Source organism: Cryptomeria japonica, chromosome 1 (genome assembly GCF_030272615.1).
Source record: "Cryptomeria japonica chromosome 1, Sugi_1.0, whole genome shotgun sequence".
Taxonomy (NCBI): domain Eukaryota; kingdom Viridiplantae; phylum Streptophyta; class Pinopsida; order Cupressales; family Cupressaceae; genus Cryptomeria; species Cryptomeria japonica.
The window spans coordinates 138,130,893-138,152,346 of record NC_081405.1 but is presented as its reverse complement, the minus strand read 5'-3'; the positions used below and the strand labels follow the sequence as shown (position 1 = coordinate 138,152,346).

Genomic DNA, 21,454 nt, shown 5'->3' with positions numbered 1-21,454 from the left:
ATTGCTTGTCCTCAAGCAATGGCAAGGCTGTATGCTGCAAAATTTGCTCATTTTCCCAAGTCGCATCCTCAATTGGTAGGTTTTTCCATTTAATCAAATACTCCTTAAGAGTCCTTAACGAACGTTTCTTGGAGTCAATAATGGTCTCTGGAATCAACACCAACTATCCCTCCTCATCTAGGGGAGGTAAATCTGATGAAGCTACCACGTTATTTCCAAGTGTCTTCTTGAGGCGTGACACATGGAAAACAGTATGTACCTTGTTTTTTTCAGGTAACTCCAACTCATAAGCCACTTCTCCAACCTTCCTGGTGACTCTGAATGGCCCATAGAAGCAGGGCTAAAGCTTCTTTGCTCCACTCTTCTTGAGAGTGGACTGACGGTAAGGTTGAAGCCTCAAGTAGACCATATCTCGAACCTCAAAAGTGCATTTAATTCTACGCCGATCAACATACATCTTTTGCTTATTCTGAGCATGCTCAGGATTGCCCTTCAAGGATCTTAGGATATCTTGACTTTGTTGTAACAAATCCCTTGCTTGAGGAGCTCTACTATCACCAAAAGTCAAATCAGCAAAGGTAGGTGCCTCATATCCATACAAAGCTGCGAATGGAGACATCCTAATTGATATGTGATAGGAAAAGTTGTAACTCTCCCAAATGAAGCCATTTCACCCAAGCCTTCTGCTGTCCTGACACATAATTTGTGAGATAACCTTCCAACCACTTGTTCACAATCTCAGGTTGGCCATCAGTCTGCGGGTGATAATTGGTGCTTGGTGTGAGAACCGTGCCACTCAATCTGAAAACTTGGTGCTTAGAAACTTACTATCTTGATCACTCACAATGGTTTTTGGTAAACCATGCAATCTAAACACTTCTCTGAAAAAGAGAGCAGCAACTTGGGCTGTTGTAAATGAGCTGGCAATGGCGAAGAAATGTGCAAACTTAGTCAATCCATCCACAACAACATATATACGGTCTTTACCTTGCACTCTTGGCAACTCGGTGATGAAATCCATAGATATACTTTCCCATTTCTGATTGGGATAGGTAGGGGCATTATTACATTTATGAGGGAGATTCAAGTATATAGGGGTGGTTGTAATATTGTATAGATGGGCAAACATGTGGAGGGAATACATGCCTTGTTTGAATCAATTTAAGGACCATTTAATGCATTTTTAAGAGCCTTTATGATAAAGGATGATGAGGCTTGACTTTTTTCTCAAGCACATGCCTTTTTAGATTTGTTTAGGAACCTAAAAAATAGGCTTCTTGAGTATGCACAACCAAAGGAGGTGGAATCCTATTTTGATACAACTACTTTGGGAAAGCATCAATATCTCCAAGTTCTCATTATTGGAGTTAGTTCTTAATAGTCATTCTTCTTGTAGCTTGTAATTTTGAGAGTTCTTTTGTAGAAATGAAGAGTTTGTAACTCGTTTTCAGAGATTAATCCAACATTGTAACACCTTTTTATCAGTAATAAGCAGTTTATGCTTTCTCATTTTTCTGATATTGTATGCTTAGTGTTGATGCAGTTTCATGTGATGTCTTTTGTCCTTGTAATTGTATCTCATATTGGTAGCTTTATATAGGAACACATACATATTTGCAGGTTATAAGTTGTGTCAGTTATAAAATCAGTCTTAATTTGTGAGAAAGAGTCTTTTTCCTCTTAGGATTGTGATTATTAAGCCTTCTTATAAATTGGTGATGCAAAGATTATGAATCACTGAGTTATGCAAGAAAACCATTGTGTTATTGGTTATTTTGTGTGTTTGTTAGTTGTCCAAATTTCAGATTATCAGTTTGGTGTATCACCTTAGGTTTAGGGTTTTAGTTTCTTGTTCTCCTTCTTACCCTTTCCTCTGCAAAAGATTAGTTTTAAGTAGTTTTTAGGTGAAGTATCAAGAGGAAGCCGGCCTTCTCTGGAGGTTCATTCTCACTGCAGGTTACCCACAACTTGAGAGTGTTCCCACGTATCACTAGATTGATGAGTTTACTCAGCAGGGTGCAAATCTAGGTGATAACAGGATGCAAGTACCATAAGTGATTGATTCAATAGTTCAATGGTTCTTGAGGCTGAAAATCGTAAGTTGCCTACCTGAAGAAACCTTGTTGGTTGCATATGCGTGTCTAAGAAGAAGGTCAAATTAGAGGCTCTTTGGGATATTGGGGACATGAGGCATGCTTCCAAGGTATGTACTAGACTAGACAGTGCCCATGCAATGGTTGTTTTGAGAAAATACATGATTAAGCTAGTGAGTATTGGGAAGTTTTCTTGGCGTAGGAAATCTACGGGAATAGATGTTATTACCATCTAATACAAGCACGTGGCATTGTAAAATCATAACAATAACAGGACTTGCTGTGTGTGGACAACAAGATATAGATCTCCAGGTCTGCAAGGGAGCACATGCTGTTCTGCATGATTTAGCCCAGGAGAAATCTCATTGTTTATGATCATTATTGGTTTATACAGTGATTGGTGCTGCTTAGTGGTTTTTTCCTCAAAGGGTTTCCTTGGGTAAACCTTGTATCATCTTTGTGTATGCTATTCTTTACTTTTTGTTGCATTTCAGATTCTGTTAGCATGGCTTCTCTTGTAAAATTTTATCAAGGAAATGGTAATTGTTTATTATGTATTAGTTTTCTTTTTCATTGAGGAATAGACAGGAAAACCCATACAATGTTATTGAAATGTTTAATGCTTCTATGCAATGGTAATTTACTGTTACATTTTCTTGATGCATATTATTTTCTTTCTTCTCATTATAGGTAGAAGTCCTTTGCAACCAGTACTTGAGCTGAAGAATCCTCAACAGAAGTAAGTATGTATCGTTGGCAGACTTGACATTTTATCTCTGCCCATTTTCTGTAAGTTTTTATTCATTTTGCCACTTCTATATAAAAAATGAAAATTATTATCTTTGAAACTGTGCACATGCATTATGCATGCATCAATTCATCTTTCATCTCTACTTTGCTGGAACACTGAACAAAGTATAACAGCTTGGTTGGAATAAGTTTTAGCTTTCGTTTGGCTAGTTAGTTTAACATTGTAAACATAATTAGAGATAATGAAGTAGAAAAAAAGAGTCATCTAACATATAGATACTAAATGATTGATGGTTATAAGTGTGATTCCATAAAACTTTTAGATATCAAGTATAGATAGTAGATACAAACTGTTCCTTTGTAGGCCACAATGATTTATCTAACTAATATTTGATTACTTAATTATATTGTTAATAAATGTTTCCCTTTTTTAAGCTGCTTTGTCTTCACAGCATGCCGGCATAAGGTTGTATAAAAATGTTTTTCCCTTTGCAACATTTCTGATAAAGGTAAATCTTGCCATGAGCCTGAGTCCTTAGTGGGTTTTTTGACTGTTAAATATTTCTATTTAGGGCAATTCCCACATTGGAACAATTCAATGATTGTGTTAGTGCTAGGGAAATGCTACACAAACAATCATCTTAATTATGTGCACTGAATTCATGCCTTCCAAGCTTGTTATGCCTCTCTTTGGTACTCCTCCTTCGATAACCAAGAACAAACTCACTGAAAATTGAAATGAAACAATTGAATAGCTCTAATAGCGTGTAATTGTGAATGTGTAAACATTATATTACATTGCATAATACCACCATAATTAATCAGGAAGTTTTATAACAAGCACACGATAGGAAAAATAACAACATGCATAACAATATACTTCTATAAGCAAACTATGAGATCGATTAGCTGGCCTAATTGTTCTAATATATCTAATTTTGTAACTTTGGTGTGCTATTCATTTGTAGAGAGTTCATGGTAAGGTGCCTTGTGAGAGAAGATGGCAATGCTGTTCTAGTTTGTTAACATTGTTTAATCACAGATTGGTAAACAACTATAGTTGAGGTGGGCTTTAGATGTTGTGTTTTAGCAGGGTGGCTTGTCTAAGTTTACTGTTGCCATGGCTGCTATTGCAAGGCATTTGCAGAACTCACAATTGTCTAAGAAAGTTACTGGAGTGTGTATGGTAGTCTAGTTTTACATGCAAAGATGTTGGAGTGTTTGAGGTATGGCTAGGAGCTTGGTGTTGTTTTAGGGAATGATAAGAGGCACAATCAGCTAGAAGCAATTAGGTGTTTGGCCCTACTATTGCAAGACATTGATGGTGTTTGGTTGTAGTGTAGAAAATTAATTTAGGTAATGGTGGTCAATAGCCTTTGACCAAGTGTGAGTGGCAAAGACTTATGATTTGTAGTGATTATCCATGTGGGTTAGTCATGTTTCATATAGTGCGCAGTATGCTGACCTTATGGTATTGTTATGTTTTGGTTGCATGACTATTGATATTCCATGTGGTAATTAGACTGCTGGAATTCAATGAAGATGCCTATATTTAATTGCTTGTACAAGTGAAATGACTAATGTAGGTTGTCTGTAATGTTCCCTGACCATGCTGGCGAGTGAGGGAAAGGCGTACGGTGGTGTTGGAGCAGGGCTTTACGGTGTTGTGGCCGTAAGGGTGTTGAGCAGAGGTTGTACGGTGGATGTGAGACTGGGCGTATAGTTGTCAAGAGAGGGCCGTACAATAGTGTCAAGAAGGCCGTACGGTGATGCCAAGATAGGCCGTACGGTAGTGTGAGACTGGGCCGTACGGTAGTGTGGGAAGCAGGTCATACGGTGGTGAGGAGAGAGTGTAACCGTACAGTGAGAGGGGGAAGGGGGGTGGCGGTACAGTGGACTTCAACCTGTGAAGGGGTTAGTCTCCTGCGAGCTTATTGAGTAATGAATTCTGAGTATTAGGAATCCTTTATGCATGTAAATCAGATTAACAAATATGCAACTAGAGAAAGTAACAATGATGGGATTCAAGATTTGCCAGATTTGGAACAAGTACACAAAAAAGAATAGGGTGGGGTGAATCTCACCGAAACTGCAAATACCAAATAGGGAGGGTCTTTCACCTCCGAAATGGTGGATACTAGAACTCCAACAGGAATTCGCACAAGAGAGAAAAATACCAAAATTCGCATACCTATGACAAAGACTAAGTTGGCCATATATATGGGCTTTGGGAAACTTCCTGAAGGGTTACAAACAGGCTGACATGACCAAACTAAAACTTGCCTAATCTAATTAAATAAAGGGCCTGAAAGATTTGTTATTAAATTTGGGCCTTACGATAAAGTATTTAAATTTATTATTTAATTATATCGGGGACATCACATTGTTGGGATGTGTGGTAAACTTGGTTGGAGGTTGCACATTGTTGTTTGTAGATTGAGATACTTTATAACAGATTACATGAGAGATTTATTGTATTAAATGTAGTTTCTTGTGAATACAATTGTTATTGTCCTTTTGCTCAGGGATTTTACTAAAAAGGTCTTCCACTTAAACTTGTGTTTCATGTGCATTTGTGGTTTGTGTACTGTTTCATGTGCTTCCTTCAATTGAATTGTATAAAAACAATAGTTGTATCTTCATCATAAATCTTAAGGTGTTCTAGTATTCTAGTCTATTGATTGACTATAACAAGGATTTAGTTCCCAACACTAATAAGAGAATCAACCATAGTGTTGGAAAGAATATATACCTTTATTAAATTTTGGTTGCTTAGATGACTCCTCCATTGTCTATTTATGGAGCATTTCAGTTCTTCCCAAGCTCAGTCATTTTGGTCTAGGGCCTTTGACCAAGCAAGGATTCGGGTTTCTAAGTGATCTTCCTAAATGGATAAGTTCTTTGAATGCAATTTGTAAATTTGCATGATTTTCCCCTCTTTTAGATTTTTCCCATTCATTTGATTTCAGGTTTTACAAATTTGATTGCAAATAAGAGTTTTTCTTATTTTCCAAGTTTGCCATTACCGGTTGGTATCATTCTTTCCATTTTCTCCTCATGTCAAAACTCCATTTCATCCATTCATTTCACCTTCATTCATTTTTCCCACTTAAAGTCTACTTGCAGTCGGAATTTTAAAACCTGATTGCAGTTGTGTCTTCACTTGCAGTCAGCTATCCAGAACCCGAAATTAGTCCGAAATGCACTCAAAAAACACTTGAAAATGAGTTTTAAAGGACCAATTACAAGTGCAAACTTGTAGTTATCCATTACACATATGAAGTTGCATGTTTGTTCTCCGCAATTACAAGTCAATGCTCTTGTTTTACCACACATGTAATGCAGTTTTCAGAACCCAAAATTCACTTGTGAGCCCATTTTTGCATCAATTTATCCCTTCCCATGTCAGTCCCGTTTGCACACATGACCTACCAAATCAGTAGATTAAGGCATGGGCCTTATTTTGCAAGTAGATTTCAAGATTGGAGGATGATACAAAGAAGAGATACAACAACAATTCATGGATGCAAATTATAGAATGCTTTCAAGACAAAGATGGTCATGACATGAAAAGAGGAAGGCATCCCTTTCCCTCTTGAAAAGCTAGTACTACCCCAAGCAAGAAGATAAGGTTGAAGTTCGTTGGCCAAGGACACAAAAATCATTAAGGATGCAAATTCCCGTAACGGTTTGAGATGTCTTTACGAATCCTGAATACTTCAAGTTCTAGCATCCTGAAGCGGCATGAAAATCATCATAGACAAAGGATGATGCAGTTGGAGTTGTGTCTTTGGACACTTAGATTAATTATGCATTTGTAATTTTGTTTTGACAAATTACATGTAATGTCAAATTTTTAATTGCAAGTGTTAGTTTACTTGCTTTTTTGTAAAATGTAATTACATGTAAAGCCACTAAAGTTGAGTTCAATTAGGACTGTAGTTGGAATAAATCACGGTGGTTGAGAGAATTTCTCAAGTTACTTAGGATCCTCCCACCTTTTTCTCAAGGTTCCTCATCTATTGTAATTTTTAATCTTTTGGCAATGCAACAAAATTTTGCCAGTTTGTATGTGCACTCTAAGACTTTGAGCTTAGATGTAAATCAGATTGCTTTCAATAAAAGAGGCAAGTTGTGTTGAGACTTTGTGCCAATTCAAGTTGTTATGTGACGACATTTTCTGGAGTTGTGTAATGTTCCCTGACTATACGGTAATGTACTGGCAAGTTCATACGGTGTGAAATGTTCCTAACTAGTATGGTAGTGTACTGGCAAGGGTATACAGTGTGAAGCAGAGGGAGTTTCTGTACGGTGAAGAGGCTGTACGGTGGAGTGGCCGTACTGCGAAGAGGCTGTACGGTGGTGTGAGGAAGGAGTGGTCGTATGGTGAAGCCGTACTGTGGACTTGCACATGTGGTAGGAGGGAGGGGTCTGCCGTGTGGTACGGTGTTTCAATGGACTACCTTCAATTTCAAGGGTTGATCTTCTGCATGCATATCAAGTAGTGAACTCTGAGTGATGGGAATCCTTTAACATGCATGTATACTAGATATGAAGCTAGAAGTAAAATTTGATTCAACAATGATGAGGTTCCAATTTGCCAGATCGGGAACAAGTACACAGAGCAGATTAGGGTGAGGGATGAATCCCATCGAAATTGCGGATACCAAGTAGGAAGGGTCTTTCACCTCTGAAATGGCGGATAACACAACTCCAACAAGAATTCGCACAACAGAAAAAAATACCAAATTTGCATACCAACACAAATGATAGACTCGGCCATAAATATGGGCTCCAGGAAATTTCCTGAAGGGTTACGAACGGGTCGACCCGACCAAACTAAGACTTGACTAATCTAATTAAATAAAGGGCCCGAAAGATTTGTTATTAAATTTGGGGCCTTACAATAAAGTATTTAAATTTATTATTTAATTATATCGAGGACATCACAGTCCTCCCGGGCCAAAAATTGCTTGCCCTCAAGCAATTGCATACTTGGATGCTCCAGAATTTGCTCACCTTCCCAGGTGGCATCCTCGATGGGTAGATCCTTCTAGCGCACAAGGAACTCCTTGACTGTGCGCGATCTCAGCCTCTTCTCTCTAACATCGATGATCTCCGCTGGTTCCAGAATTGGTTTTCCTTCTTCGTCAATGGGTGGCGAATCCTTGGACATTGTGACGCGCTGCCCGACGACCTTCTTGAGACATGACATCTGAAAAACATTGTGAATCCGACTCCTCTGAGGAAGCTCCAACTTGTAGGCAACTTCTCCCACCCTCTGAACCACCCTGTAGGGTCCGAAGAAACGCGGCATCAACTTCTCCTTACCACTTGTCTTCAAGGAGGATTGTTTGTATGGTTGAAGTCGGAGGTATACCAAATCGCCCACCACAGAATTTCGCTCAACCCAGTGTTTGTCGGCATACATCTTCTGTTGGTTCTGAGCCCTCTGCAGGTAATCTTTGAGAGATGTCAGGATGTCCAAACTCTCCTGAAGCCAATCTTTGGCCCTCAGTGCATGACTATCTCCCAATGGCAGATCAACAAATGAAGAAGGTTCATAACCATACAGTGCTTTGAAGGGTGGCATGCCTATCGACATGTGATAGGTGGTGTTGTAACAGTGCACCCAAATGTAACCAGCGAACCCAAGCCTTCTGTTGTGCTGAGACGTAGTTCTTGAGATAACCCTCCAGCCATTTGCTCACAATTTCGGTCTGTCCATCTGTCTGCAGATGGTAGCTCGTGCTAGGCAACAACTCGGTTCCTGCCAACCGAAATAACTCCATCCAGAAGGTACTTAGAAAACAACTATCACTATCATTGACTATGTTTCGCGGTAGACCATGTAAGCGGAATACCTCACGGAAGAACAACTTGGCCACTTGAATTGCTTGGTATCCTGTGGGGATGGCAAAAAAAGGGGCATACTTGGTCAAGCGGTATACTACGACGAAAATGCAATCCTTTCCTTGCACTCTGGGGAGCCCAGTAATGAAATCCATCGAGATGCTATCCCATTTCTGGTCGAGAATTGGCAGTGGTTGCAGCAGTCCGATCGATAAGGTGTGCCCAGATTTAATTTGTTGATAGGTGGAGCATTCCAACACATACTGCAAAACGTCGTTCTTAAGTCCCTTCCAGGAAAACCTTTCTCGGATATGTCTGTAGGTTTTCAAGTATCCCGAGTGCCCGACCAAGAGAGAGTCGTGCATTTCCTTCAGAATCTTTTCCTTCATCTTAGACTCGGGTACCAGGTAAATTCTATCCTTGTAGTAAATGATGTTGTCAACCACCTTGTATCGGTCATCCTGCACTTGACAATCCATCAGTTCATAGGCAAAAGTATTCTTGGAGTATTCAACCAAGAAATGTTCCTTCCAATCTGCTGAAATCTGGGATAGAGAACATATGGCAGGCCTTCTTGATAGGGCATCGGCTACCACGTTATTCTTGCCCTTCACATACTCAATGTCGAAATCAAATGCCTAGACTTTGCTCACCCACTTCTGTTGTCGTTCGTTCAGATCCCTCTGCTTCAAGAAATATCGTAGGTTGTTGTGGTCTATCCGTACAACAAACTTTGCCTCGACGAGGTAGTGCTGAAACTTCGTCAGTGCATGCATGATGGCGAGCATCTCCTTGTCATAGATGGACTACAGCCGCTCAGCTCTTGAGAGCTTTCGACTCTCAAACGTAATGGGGTGATGGTCTTGCATCAACACCGCTCCAATGCCTTCTCTTGAGGCATCGCACTCCAGGATGAAAGGGCGAGTGAAGTCTGGTAGTGTTAGAACCGGACACGTACTCATAACTTCTTTTAATTTGTCGAAGGTGTGTTGCGCCTGCGCATTCCAATGGAAGGATCCTTTCTTTGTCAGATCTGTCAGTGGTGCACCAAGGTGTGAAAATCCTTTCACAAACCTTTTATAATAATTGCACAATCCAAAAAATCCACGCAACTCCGAGAGAGTCTTGGGTGGAGGCCAATCTAAAATTGCTTGAATCTTCTCCTGGTGAACCCGTACCCCCTAGGCGCTGATGAGATGACCCAAGTACAGGACCTCGGTCATTGCAAACTCACATTTGGAACTTTTGGCATATAATGATTGCGATTTCATAATCCCCAATACTTCATCCAAATGTCCCAGATGTTCCTCCCAGGTCTTGTTATCGATGAGTATGTCATCGAAGAATACCAGTAGGAACTTACACAGTTGCTTGTTGAAGATGTGGTTCATGCAGGACTGAAAAGTGGCCAAAGCATTGGTTAATCCAAACGGCATGACCAAGAACTCATAGTGTCTATAATGGCAACGGAGGGCTGTCTTGTCCACATCTTGCTCCCTCATACGGATCTGATGGTAGCCGGAGCAGAGATCAATTTTGGAGAAATAGATTGTGCCATGTAGTTCGTCCAGCAGCTCATCGATCCTATTAATGGGGTATGTATTCTTGATAGTCTTCTTGTTCAGTGCACGGTAGTCAACACACATTCTGAAAGTTCTGTCCTTCTTCTTCACCAGTACCACCGAGGATGCAAAGGGGCTAGAGCTGGGCCGGATCCATCCTTTATTTAGGAGTTCCTGGATCGTTTCTCTATCTCTTCTTTGAACTTCTTCGGGTGGCGATAGGGTGTGGTGATCATGGGTTTTGCTCCTTTCTCCAACTCGATTGTGTATTCAAACCCTCGGTGTGGGGGTATACGAGGTGGAATATCAGCGAAGACCAAACTATGCTTATCCAAGACCGCCTGAAGTTCCTCATCCTGGTAGTAAGTCGGTTGCCCTTTCACCGGTTTTGTCGAGATCAAGCAATGTGCTGCCCAGATGACTTCATCATGTCTGAAGATGGCTTCCATCCGTTTGGTGGAAATCTCCCTCGGGCTGCCATTCGACATTCCTCTGAGAACCACCTTCCTGCCATCCGCCTCGAATTAGAACTCCATCCTTTTGAAGCTCTGCGTGTACTGGTCGAGGGTCTCCATCCATTGAATGCCCAATATGACATTCGTGTCATCCAGATCGACTACAAAGAAATCGTCGGTCACCGTGTATTTTCCCATGATGATGCTCATTTGCGGATCCAGGTGAGTGCATGATAGGAGGTTGCCTCCTGCCACCTTGACATCGAACCCTTCATGCTCCTTTGTACACAAACCCCTTTGGGTGACGAGTGATGAGTTTATGAAGTTGAGCGAGGCCCCACTGTCGAGCATAACAAGGAATCGTTGCCCTTGAAGTGTACCACGTACCCTAAATACACTGTACGTTGGGGTACCTGCCAGTGTGGCAATGACGCCTCCCCTCCGTACCAATGTGGAGATTCTCTCCGCCAGGTTGGTTTCTTCGGTAGATTCTTCCCTTGGTGGTTCACTTTCCTCATGCTCCTTTTCTCCATAAGACATCACCTCAATATAGTGAATCTTTCCTTTGCTCAAACATCGGTGTCTTGGTTCCCATTGCTCCTTGCAGGTGAAACAAAGCTTCTTTGTTCTGAGTTCCTATTTTGTGGCTTCATTGAGCGATGACTTCTTCGGAAAGGGTTGATTATCCTTCTCCTTCGGAACGAAGGGAGGTTTGGTATGTGCAAAATTTTTGGAAGAGGAAGATGTTGCCATGTTAGGGGCCTTTTTGATTGCTTCCGTGAGTGTGCTGGGGCTGAACCCTTTCACCCAACCTTTTGGTGGTTCCATCAATCCGTCCATGAACAAAGTTACCAATCTCCGCTTTGAGATGTCTGTTACCAACACGGATAGCCTCTGGAACTCTGTGATGTAACTATCCACAAGTCCTGACTGTTTTAGTTGCGCCAACTCCTTGAAATTGAGTTCTGGATCCTTCCCATCAAATCGGTCTATGAGCCTCTCCGTGAAGTCGTCTTAGGAAGTTATCTGGTCATGGCCGAGAGTGACCATTCCATGATGCCACCATTCATGAGCGACTCCTTCTAGGTGAAGTGCTGCAAACTTGATAGCTTTGTCTTCAGGCATCGGGTTGAGTTGGAAGTAGGTATCTGCTTTTTGAACCCAAGCTCGTGCTGAGGTTGCTCCGGTTCCATCAAAGGATGACAGATTGATCTTACCAACCTTCCATTTGATGTCATTGTTATAGTGTCCATAATAGCCCCGACTTCTGCCGCCCAAGTATTTCATCCGGAGCTCAGCATAATCCTTGAAGGATATGTCCCCCTCGAGATTTGCATCCCTCCAATCCTGGTTCAATTGTTCTTGCATCTCATGAAAGGTGGATTCTTGCTCCCCGTGTGGGGCTTCTGATTTCTGAGGAAAAGTCGGCATCAACCGCCGTGAATGTGAGCGTTGGACGTTTGACCTTCCAGTGACCGAATCATCGTCCTGCTCATTCTGTTCTCCATTCATTTTTCCCAAGGCCAATTGTTGTAAGGTTTTCTCCATGATTTGTTGTCATTGCTCCCCTCTGGTTATGGTGTCGCTGAGTTGAGCTTGGCTTCTAGTTAGCTCCCTTAATAGTGCCATGACTTCTCTTGCAGGATCCTGTAGTTCCCCCATTTAGTAGGCCGAACGGTACCTCCTTCTAGTGTACACTTGCATCCACTACATGACAGGCTGGCAAGATCACCAGATCTGATACCATTGTAATGTTCCCTGATCGTACAGTAATGTATTGATAAGTTTGTATGGTGTGAAATGAACTTGACCGTACGGTAGTGTACTGGCAAGGGCATATGGTGTGAAGCAGAGGGAGTTGCTGTACGATGAAGAGGCCGTACGGTGGTGTGGGGTTGGAGTGGCCGTACGGTGGTGTGAGGAAGGAGTGGGCATACGGTGAAGCCGTACTGTGGACTTCCATGTGTGGTAGGAGGGAGGGGTTTGCTGTGTGGTACGGTGGTTCAATGGACTACCTTCGATTTCAAGGGTTGATCTTCTACGTGCATATCAATCATTGAACTATGAGTGATAGGAATCCTTTAACATGCATGTATACGAGATATGAAGCTAGAAGTAAAATTTGATTCAACAATGATGAGGTTCCAGATTTGCTAGATCTGGAACAAGTGCACAGAGCATAATAGGGTGAGGGATGAATCCCACTGAAACTGCAGATACCAAATAGGGAGGGTCTTTCACCTCCAAAATAGCGGATAACAGAACTCCAACAAGAATTTCCCAAAGGGTTACAAACGGGCCGACATGACTAAGCTAAGACTTGACTAATCTAATTAAATAAAGGGCCCGAAAGATTTGTTATTAAATTTGGGGCCTTACAATAAAGTATTTAAATATATTATTTAATTATATTGGGGACATCAAAAGTTGATTGTGAGTTTGTTTCTATTGTTCAAGAGGGATTTAAATTCAATCTTGCAGACTTTGAGCTGTTAATTGTATTTAGAGTTATATGTTTGGTTTTCAGATTTGGTCTTGCAGATTTTGAGCTGCTTATCATATTTGAACCTAGTGTAGAAAGCTCAAGCAAAGGGGGTAACTTGCAGACTTTGTGCTGCTTTTATTTTCTATGTTTGTGCATAAGAGGTGCATCATGTAGTTAGACTTTGAGCTACTACATACTGTGCTTGGTTACCAAAAAATCATCTAAAAAATGTTGATAGGAGAATAGATAGTTGAAGACTTTGAGCTTTCTTTCTGTTTTCCCGTCTGGGAGAAGTGACGGAGGTCTTTGTGCTTTCATGGAAACTTTGCTTCCCTTTATGTTCCAAATCCTACAAAAAGTCTCATTTCTATATTTGCTGCTATTTATTTCCAATTTCTATTACTTTTCTGTGAAGAGAAAAGAGTATAGTTTTTCTTGAAAGAAGAAGAAAGACTGTTGTTTCACCCATATTAGATTAGGTTAGTTTGTAGATAGGGGGAGCCTTCCCTAAATCAGGAGAGTATCATACTCACACACTGTGGTTGAAACCACAATTTTGCACATCCCCCAGATGTACAAAATTTTCAACCAACAGTACTTGCGTAAGACAATTCATATTACGGTTAGGATCTGTTTATTGTTTTAGTTTAGTGTCATGGCGGGGACATTATAGTCTATATTAATATTACTATTAAATACTGCATAAGAGCACGATCAGTCTTCATATATTAAGCATCCATATTAAGCACATCCCAATGGATACCACTAAGAACAAGGATGTTACTGCCTGTAACTTAGTAACAGTTCTGATCTAATCTGATCAATGGTGATATCATTGGAGGCTTTTGATTCCTTTCCTTTATATCACTTAATGTGAGGGAGAGGTCACACCTCTTCATCATGTATGCCCTTTGGGAAGAGACACACCCTTTCACCATTAGCACCCTTTGAAAGAGTACAACTCTTCATTATTTCTGCCCTTTGAAAGGGACACAACCTTTCACAATCAGATCTGTACTTCTTATTTTTTCAAATTCTCCCCTCTCAAATGAGATACTCTTCTCCCATTAATATCTCATGTTCAAGGGAGTCACAACTTTTCATTCCATGTCTTTTGATCATTCATTAACTTAATTAAATTTTAATTATATTCTTTTATATCTTAATTTTAATTTTACTTTTACTCTTGTGAATTTTAATTTTATTATTATTATTTGCCAATAAATTCTATTTCAAAGTGGGGACATTATGGTCGGCCCCACTCAAGATTGCTTGTCCTCAAGCAATTGAAAATTGGGATGAGCATGGAGGGAGTGTTCAAGATGACTCCACTATGATATTATGACATGTTGCAGGTTTGAACTAAGGCATATATGTTTTTACCTTTTAATTTGAATGTGAGTTATAACTAGTTGGAAACTAGGGGGTTTAATTTAAGACATGTTTTCTCTTCAATTGATATTGTAAGAACTGCATTGGTTGGTCCTATGGATATGGACATCTTTTCGAGACAAGGTAAGGGCAAACTTCCCATATATTGAGAAGAGGATTAGAAGCATGACACACATCTATGACCTCAATTGCAATGTTATTTTCTCAATAAATTTGTCTCTTTTGGTTTACCAAAAATAGAAATCTTATGATGATAGGAATACGCATAGTTGGACTACTCGCAACTCGGCTCGACTCACCAAGCCCCTGGGAAAAAAACTCGAGGAAAACTCGGGAAAAACTCGGCGAAAAACTCGACGACTTAAAAACACGCTTAAACTTAGTAAAAAATGCTTTTTTTGGCAAAATTTAATGAGAAGATGCATCCAATGAGTCAATAAATGATAACACAAAAGAAACAAGTTGATTCTAGATATATTTAAAAGCAAAGTGTCTACAAAATCACATCCTCATGAGGATTGTTGATGGCTGGAAGCCTAGAAGCAAAATAGTAAATTACTAAATAGTTTTTGTAAAAACAAAAGTTAATACATCATTACAAATTACAATTACAACTTCCTCTTCCCAGCTCTAGCAAAAACTTGGGGAGAGGTAGAACTAGAGGGTCTAGTCGTATAAGTCTGCTGTGGGCATGACTATGCCTCCTTGCTCGGTATGGCTGACTGAGACTCATCCTCCATCCTGGATGAAGCTATGTCTCCACCTGCCTCTGGCACTGGCAATGAATCCTCATCCTCATCCTCTTCCTCATCAATGTCATCCAGCCTGAAACCAAATCCACCCCCCTCCATAGCCTGCCTCTCCAAATCAGTGATGTCAGTGTCGGAAAACAATGGAGGCTTCTCCTGTGATGTCCAATCACTGTAAGGATCTCTATCATCCAAGTCAATTGGACCACCTTCTAGTTCCTCTACCTTCCTTACGCGCAATCGAAGATTATAATGCACGTAGACAAGGTCATTGAGCTGTTTCTGCGCTAACTTGCTCCTCTTCTTCGTGTGGATTGCTTCAAACAAGCTCTAATTGCGCTCACAATTGGATGAACTGCAAGGCTGACATAAGACTCCGAGGGCAAATTTTTTGAGATGTGGGGTGTTTCCACCCCAATTTTGCCACCAAGCATCTGCAAAATAAATAAAATGGAAAAGTTAGAAAGCAAAGAGAAAAGAGAAAACATAATTTATCAATCATTTTAGTCTTTAGATCCCAAGATACAAATGGCAAATGGTATACCTGGGGTTTGAGTGGTTCTTCCTCTCCTAGCCAGCTCTGAAGAGAATAGCTTACCCCTTCCTTCCTCATAATTTTGGAGCTCACTCACAATGAGGTCTCTCTCCTCAACATCAGGTACCATCCTCTCAATGCATGTACTGAGGCCCTCCATGACTTCTCCATTCGGATCTGAGTAAGAACCCTCGAACCTAAAACGAGGGTTGAGGAAGTACCCTACTGCATGAATGGGTTGGTGGAGCTGATTGTTCCACCTCCTATCAGCAATTTCCCAAATGGGATCAAATTTGAGTCTATTCCCCTTGTAGTAATTTTTGATACTCCTTGGCCCTATCCATGGCCTCATAAAGATATCCCATTGGGGTTTTATCCCCATCCACCAAACGAAGAAATCGAACCAAGGGCTCTGACACCTACAATTGAAAAATACAAATTACAAAAAGATTAAAATTTAAATAATGAAGTTACAAATTAGTAATGAGAGACTTGAATCAAGAATAACTAAAAGTTAAAAATTAAAGTTTTGAAGTAACAACCTTCACAATCTCTGCAGCCCTTTGTGCAAATTGGCTGTCGAAGACTATGCATGCGACAACCTCTCCTTCAGGCTTCTTTGAATAAGGTGAGTTAAGCCATTCTCCACTCACAAACATTTGTTTCAAAGAAGTCAATACAACAAGAAGGCTTTGCAACGTCAAGAAGATCGTTGCAAACCTTGTGACACTAGCTCTCACCAAATCTTTCCCTTGGGTGTGCTGCCTCATCAAATTTAGGACCCAAGGGTGATTGTAAATATATTTGGTGATCCTCTTTGCATCTTCCACAACTGGAGTCACCCACTCAAGTTTTCCTATGTCCTCCAAACGAAGGTAAAGGACATGTGCTGCACAAGGTGTCCAAAAAAGAGTGGGGTGCCTCTCTTGGAGGATTCTTCCTGCAAAAGAAGAATTTATTCTTAAGAAATATGCAACCAAGTAAAACAAAGCCACAACAATGAAAATATTGCTAATGCCTAAAGGTGATAATTTAAAAGGATTCTACCTGCTGACACATATGTTGCTGCATTATCTGTGATGATTTGCACCACATTCTCTACCCACACCTCCATGTCGACATGCTCCAACATTCCAGCCAATGTTTCTGCATTTTTCACCTTGCTGGAGGCATCAACAAATTTCAAGAACACTACATTCTCCTTGCAAGCAACCAAAAAATTGATGATGGTGCGGTTCTTGCCATCTGTCCACCCATCAGAAAGAATGGTGCGGCCATAATTTGCTCATTCAATTTTTTGATCCTCCATCACTTCTCTTGCCCTAGCAACTGCATTTGTGAGCAACCTGTAAGTGCAAAGTGAAATTAGGTCTCAGTACACAATTTTGATTTAATATACAAGAAATCTAAAAAATAATTAAAAATGAAATCAAGTGGACTATGTAGTAATTTACTAACCTCCCACTCAAATCCTTGCGAGAAGGGGCCTTGTACCCCTTTCCTGAAACTGTTATAGCACTCACCAAATTCAGCCAATAAGCATTGTTCACCACGTTGAATGTAATGTTGTTGAAGTATCAAAATCGGCTACTGCAATGTTAGTTTTCTAATGTACCTCCTTATTCCATCCAGTGGCCTCTAATGATGGTTGTGCTCCAGGTGTGTTCTTGGGCACAAAATAATCACCTGTGGACCCTGATCGTGATGATGGAAGTGGAACAGTGCCAGGTACTCTACTAGAGGAAGCAGAAGCCATGGGCGAGGTGATGGTGGGTTTGCGGATACGTGGGCCACGCTGAGAGCCCACTATGCCCTCAAGTGCTTCTTGTTCCTCTTCAAGATCAACAGAAACACCTTGAGATTCAGCTATGGCTGATCTAATGGTTAGCTTTGCCCTCTCCCTTTGCAATTTCTTCTCTTCCCTAGCTGCAAGTAGGGCATTCATTTGTCTTTTTATTTCTTCATTGGTCCCAGGGCATGCTCTAGCATCATGCCTATCTATTCCTGCAAGGTGGTATTTGAGGTGGTTGATGCCTCCATGAAGTATTTTCTCACACTTTATGCATATAACTGACCCAGGATCGGGTCCCTCATAGGCATACTCCATGCCCCATCTCTAGCACCTCTAGGATGGGTGCCTATACATCCAGATGGGCATGGATCTAGTGGCCATTGCTTCCTTGCCGTGATTAATGCTTACTTAACCTACACATACAAAGTGAAAAAAAAAATTAACATTTTAGTTAAACAATTTAGCAAACTATCTACATTAGTTTAAATAAATTAAGACATCATTCAAAGTGTTTTTTATTTAAAAAGTAGGATTTGAATTTGTTGGTTGAAAATTTTGTACACTTGGGGAAATATACAAAATTGTGGTTTCAACCACAGCACACGAGTAAAAACTCTCCTAATTAACGGAAGGCCCCCCCTATCTAACTAAAACTGAAATAAAAATAGGAAGGGACAACAGTCTTCTTTCTCCAAGAAAGACAATATCCTTGTCTCTTCATAGAAAAGGATAGTGATTGAATATGAACAACAGTAACCGCTTTCAAGTAAAATGAGAGAAAGGAAATGAAGTTTCCTGAAAGCTCAAAGACTCCCGTCACTTCCTTTGGGACGGGACAACAATATCAAGCTCAAAGACTTGACTATTGGAAGTCCTATCTACCCTTTGCTATACTAAATTTTACAACGAATAAAAGATGACAGCTCAAAGACTGGAATAATCTATTCTTTCAACACAAAGACAAGAACTAATGCAAGCTCAAAGACTCGCTGCTATTTCTTATAAACAGTAATTTTTCCTCAAGAATAGACGCAAGCTCAAAGACTTGCTGCTCCTTCAAGAGAGTTTCCTATTTTAATTATTCTTCTCTACTTGCAGCTCAAAGACTTCAAATCAGATTGGACTAAGCTCCTTTAGAAACACTTGGCATAGAAGAAATAAAAAGATTTATACTCAAACATGTAGCTCAAAAACTCAAAACTTGAGTAATCTTTCTTTATTATTCTTCAAAAAACTTTCAATCCACATACATAAGCTCAAAGACTTCTTGCTGTAAATTTGGCAGAGTTTTTGCTTGCTTTCCAAAAGATGATAATTACAATGGACTCCTCAAGTATTTATAGAAGAGGAGCCTTGAGAAAAAGGTGGGAGGATCCTAAGTAACTTGAGAGATTCTCTCAACCACCAAGACTCATTCAATAAATAACTGAGACTTCATTAACTAACTAAGAGTTACTCCAACTAACTAAGACTTATTCCAACTACAGTCCTAATCGGACACAACTTGTAGTTGATTTACATGTAATTACAAAAGTGCAAGTAATGTGTAACTTGCATTTTACAAAAAATACTTTTACATGCAACTCGTCAAAACTAAATTACAACTAAAGATTACAAAAGAGGGAAAATTAAACTTAGTGTTGAAAAACACTTAAGTTGCATTTTGTGAAGACACAAATCCTTGAAATTTCCGGATGCTCGCTTGTAGTTCCTCGGGATTCGGTTCATGGGTGTTCTTGGCAACAACCATAGTCTTCACAATAGTGTCGTGACAGCGGAGGAGTGCGGAATTGTTTTTATCCAGGGTAGACTGGATTTCATGCAAAAAGGCTTGGTGTTTCATCAATGTTTGAATCGAAGCTGCTGAGAATTGTTCGCTGCTCCATTCATTATGAATCCTCATCTGTAAATCAGCAAGAACTTCTTCTTTTGGAATCAGCTCTCCATCTTGACTTACTATGTTGCAAGAGGCCCTTTCACAATGTGAGACAATATCTCGGTAAACTTCACCTCGGAATTTCCTTGCATCACCGATCTCCTCAATGAGGGATTTAAGAACAAGGGTCTTGTTTTCCATGAGTTCTTCAAATTCCAAGTACATGACCCTGGAAGAGATGATGGCATGCTCCTGCAAAATACTCAGCTATTGTTGGGGCATGGTACGCCAGATTGTCAAACTTTTCTCAACACTTTCCAGATTCTTTTTGAAAGTATTAGAAGTCTGATCCAGTTTCTCCTCAATGGTTTCCAACTTAGACATTATTTGAAAAATGTCTTTCATTACTTGTACACATTGATCATGAAGCTGATCAACACAACAATCCAGTGCTTGTACTTTCTGAGCAGCCCTTTCCACTCCACGAATTGATTCTTGGGAACCAGAAGAACCTATGGAGTTACTCCCTTCAGCAGCAGGTTTTGTGATTTTATGAATGGCTGCCATAAGCTGTCGGTTTTCCTCTTCTAGCTTGTCTTTCTTCGCTAGAAGATCATCACACCTTTGCACCAATGAAGCAACAGAAAACTGAGCATCATGTTTAATGACCTCATGCGTTTGCTTGCCCAACTCTATCCTTGTAACCTTATAATCAACAGTTGACATTTCATCAAGTGGCTTATCTGCAATAGGCTGCAGATAAGCCATAAGCTGGAGTTACTCCCTTCAGCAGCAGGTTTTGTGATTTTATGAATGGCTGCCATAAGTTGTCGGTTTTCCTCTTCTAGCTTGTCTTTCTTCTCTAGAAGATCATCACACCTTTGCACCAATGAAGCAACAGAAAACTGAGCATCATGTTTAATGACCTCATGCGTTTGCTTGCCCAACTCTATCCTTGTAACCTTATAATCAGCAGCTGACATTTCATCAAGTGGCTTATCTGCAATAGGTTCCACAATTTCAGCTACTTTCATCTTGTTGCTATCAACAGTTACCCTAGAGATAGTCTTGGCCTTCTAAGCAACTTTGGATCTGGACTGTTTGAGTTGCTGGTATTCAAAGGCATCAGGTGAGATCTCTTGCTTCTTCCTTTTCGGGGTGAAAGAACTAAGCCATGGAGGCAAAGTCATCAACTCACTTCCAGTAGCAGCCGTAGGAAAAGGAGAAGCAGTTTCTGTTTGAATTACCGTGGTCACCCTGGGAGGAATATCAGTTGGGATAGCGACCACGGTTTGCTCAGTTACCAATGGGCATGAAGATTGCCTCATGAATTCTTCAAAACCAGAAGTGGAAGTATCAATACCTGATAACTGGATGCAAGTAGGAATATCCGTAGGAACTTTCAACACACTTTCTTGTTGATGATCAGGAGGTGGCTCGTATGCTGAAATGGGAATTGCATTCTGAGGAGACTCATCCACGACCAAATCAGGAGGAGAAAGAGGCGTCTCAATGGAAACTGGAGGAATGACCTCATGAGGCGAGTCTGAAACTGGAGACTTAGGAGCATCATCAGATTGCTGCCCCTCTTCTGGATTATCCAGATCGATCACCTGAACGTGGAATCGTGATTTTTCCTTCCCACGAATAGTCGTTTCCTTAGGAGGAAGCACTACTGCGCAATTGACTCGTAACTTGATCCTTGTGCCCGAAGATGAAGCACCCTCCTTATTGTCGATCTGAATCTTAGATTTCCATCCAAGAGGCCCCGTAGAATCATCTTCTTTACCAACCTTGATTTTGATGAATCTAACAGCATTACTTTTCAGCCATGCATTAGTGTTGGCCAAGATAGGCTGAAATCTGTCAAGGATGGAGATGCACTCCTTGTGTGACCATTGGATCAAAGGCA

The 21,454-nt window shown here is 40.5% G+C and overlaps 1 protein-coding gene across 4 annotated transcripts in view; it reads left to right on the top strand.

The window, feature by feature from the left end:
- The window catches only part of LOC131033541 (THO complex subunit 6), a 221,389-nt gene that overhangs the window by 66,101 nt on the left and 133,834 nt on the right, over window positions 1–21,454 (top strand). For 2 of the 4 annotated variants that reach the window (XM_057964771.2, XM_057964769.2), the window contains exon 5: window positions 2,784–2,832. In XM_057964771.2, the coding sequence (XP_057820754.1) occupies window positions 2,784–2,832 (49 nt within the window). The remainder of the gene's footprint in view (window positions 1–2,783; window positions 2,833–21,454) is intronic. The other 2 variants (XM_057964772.2, XM_057964770.2) reach the window with 1 other exon arrangement.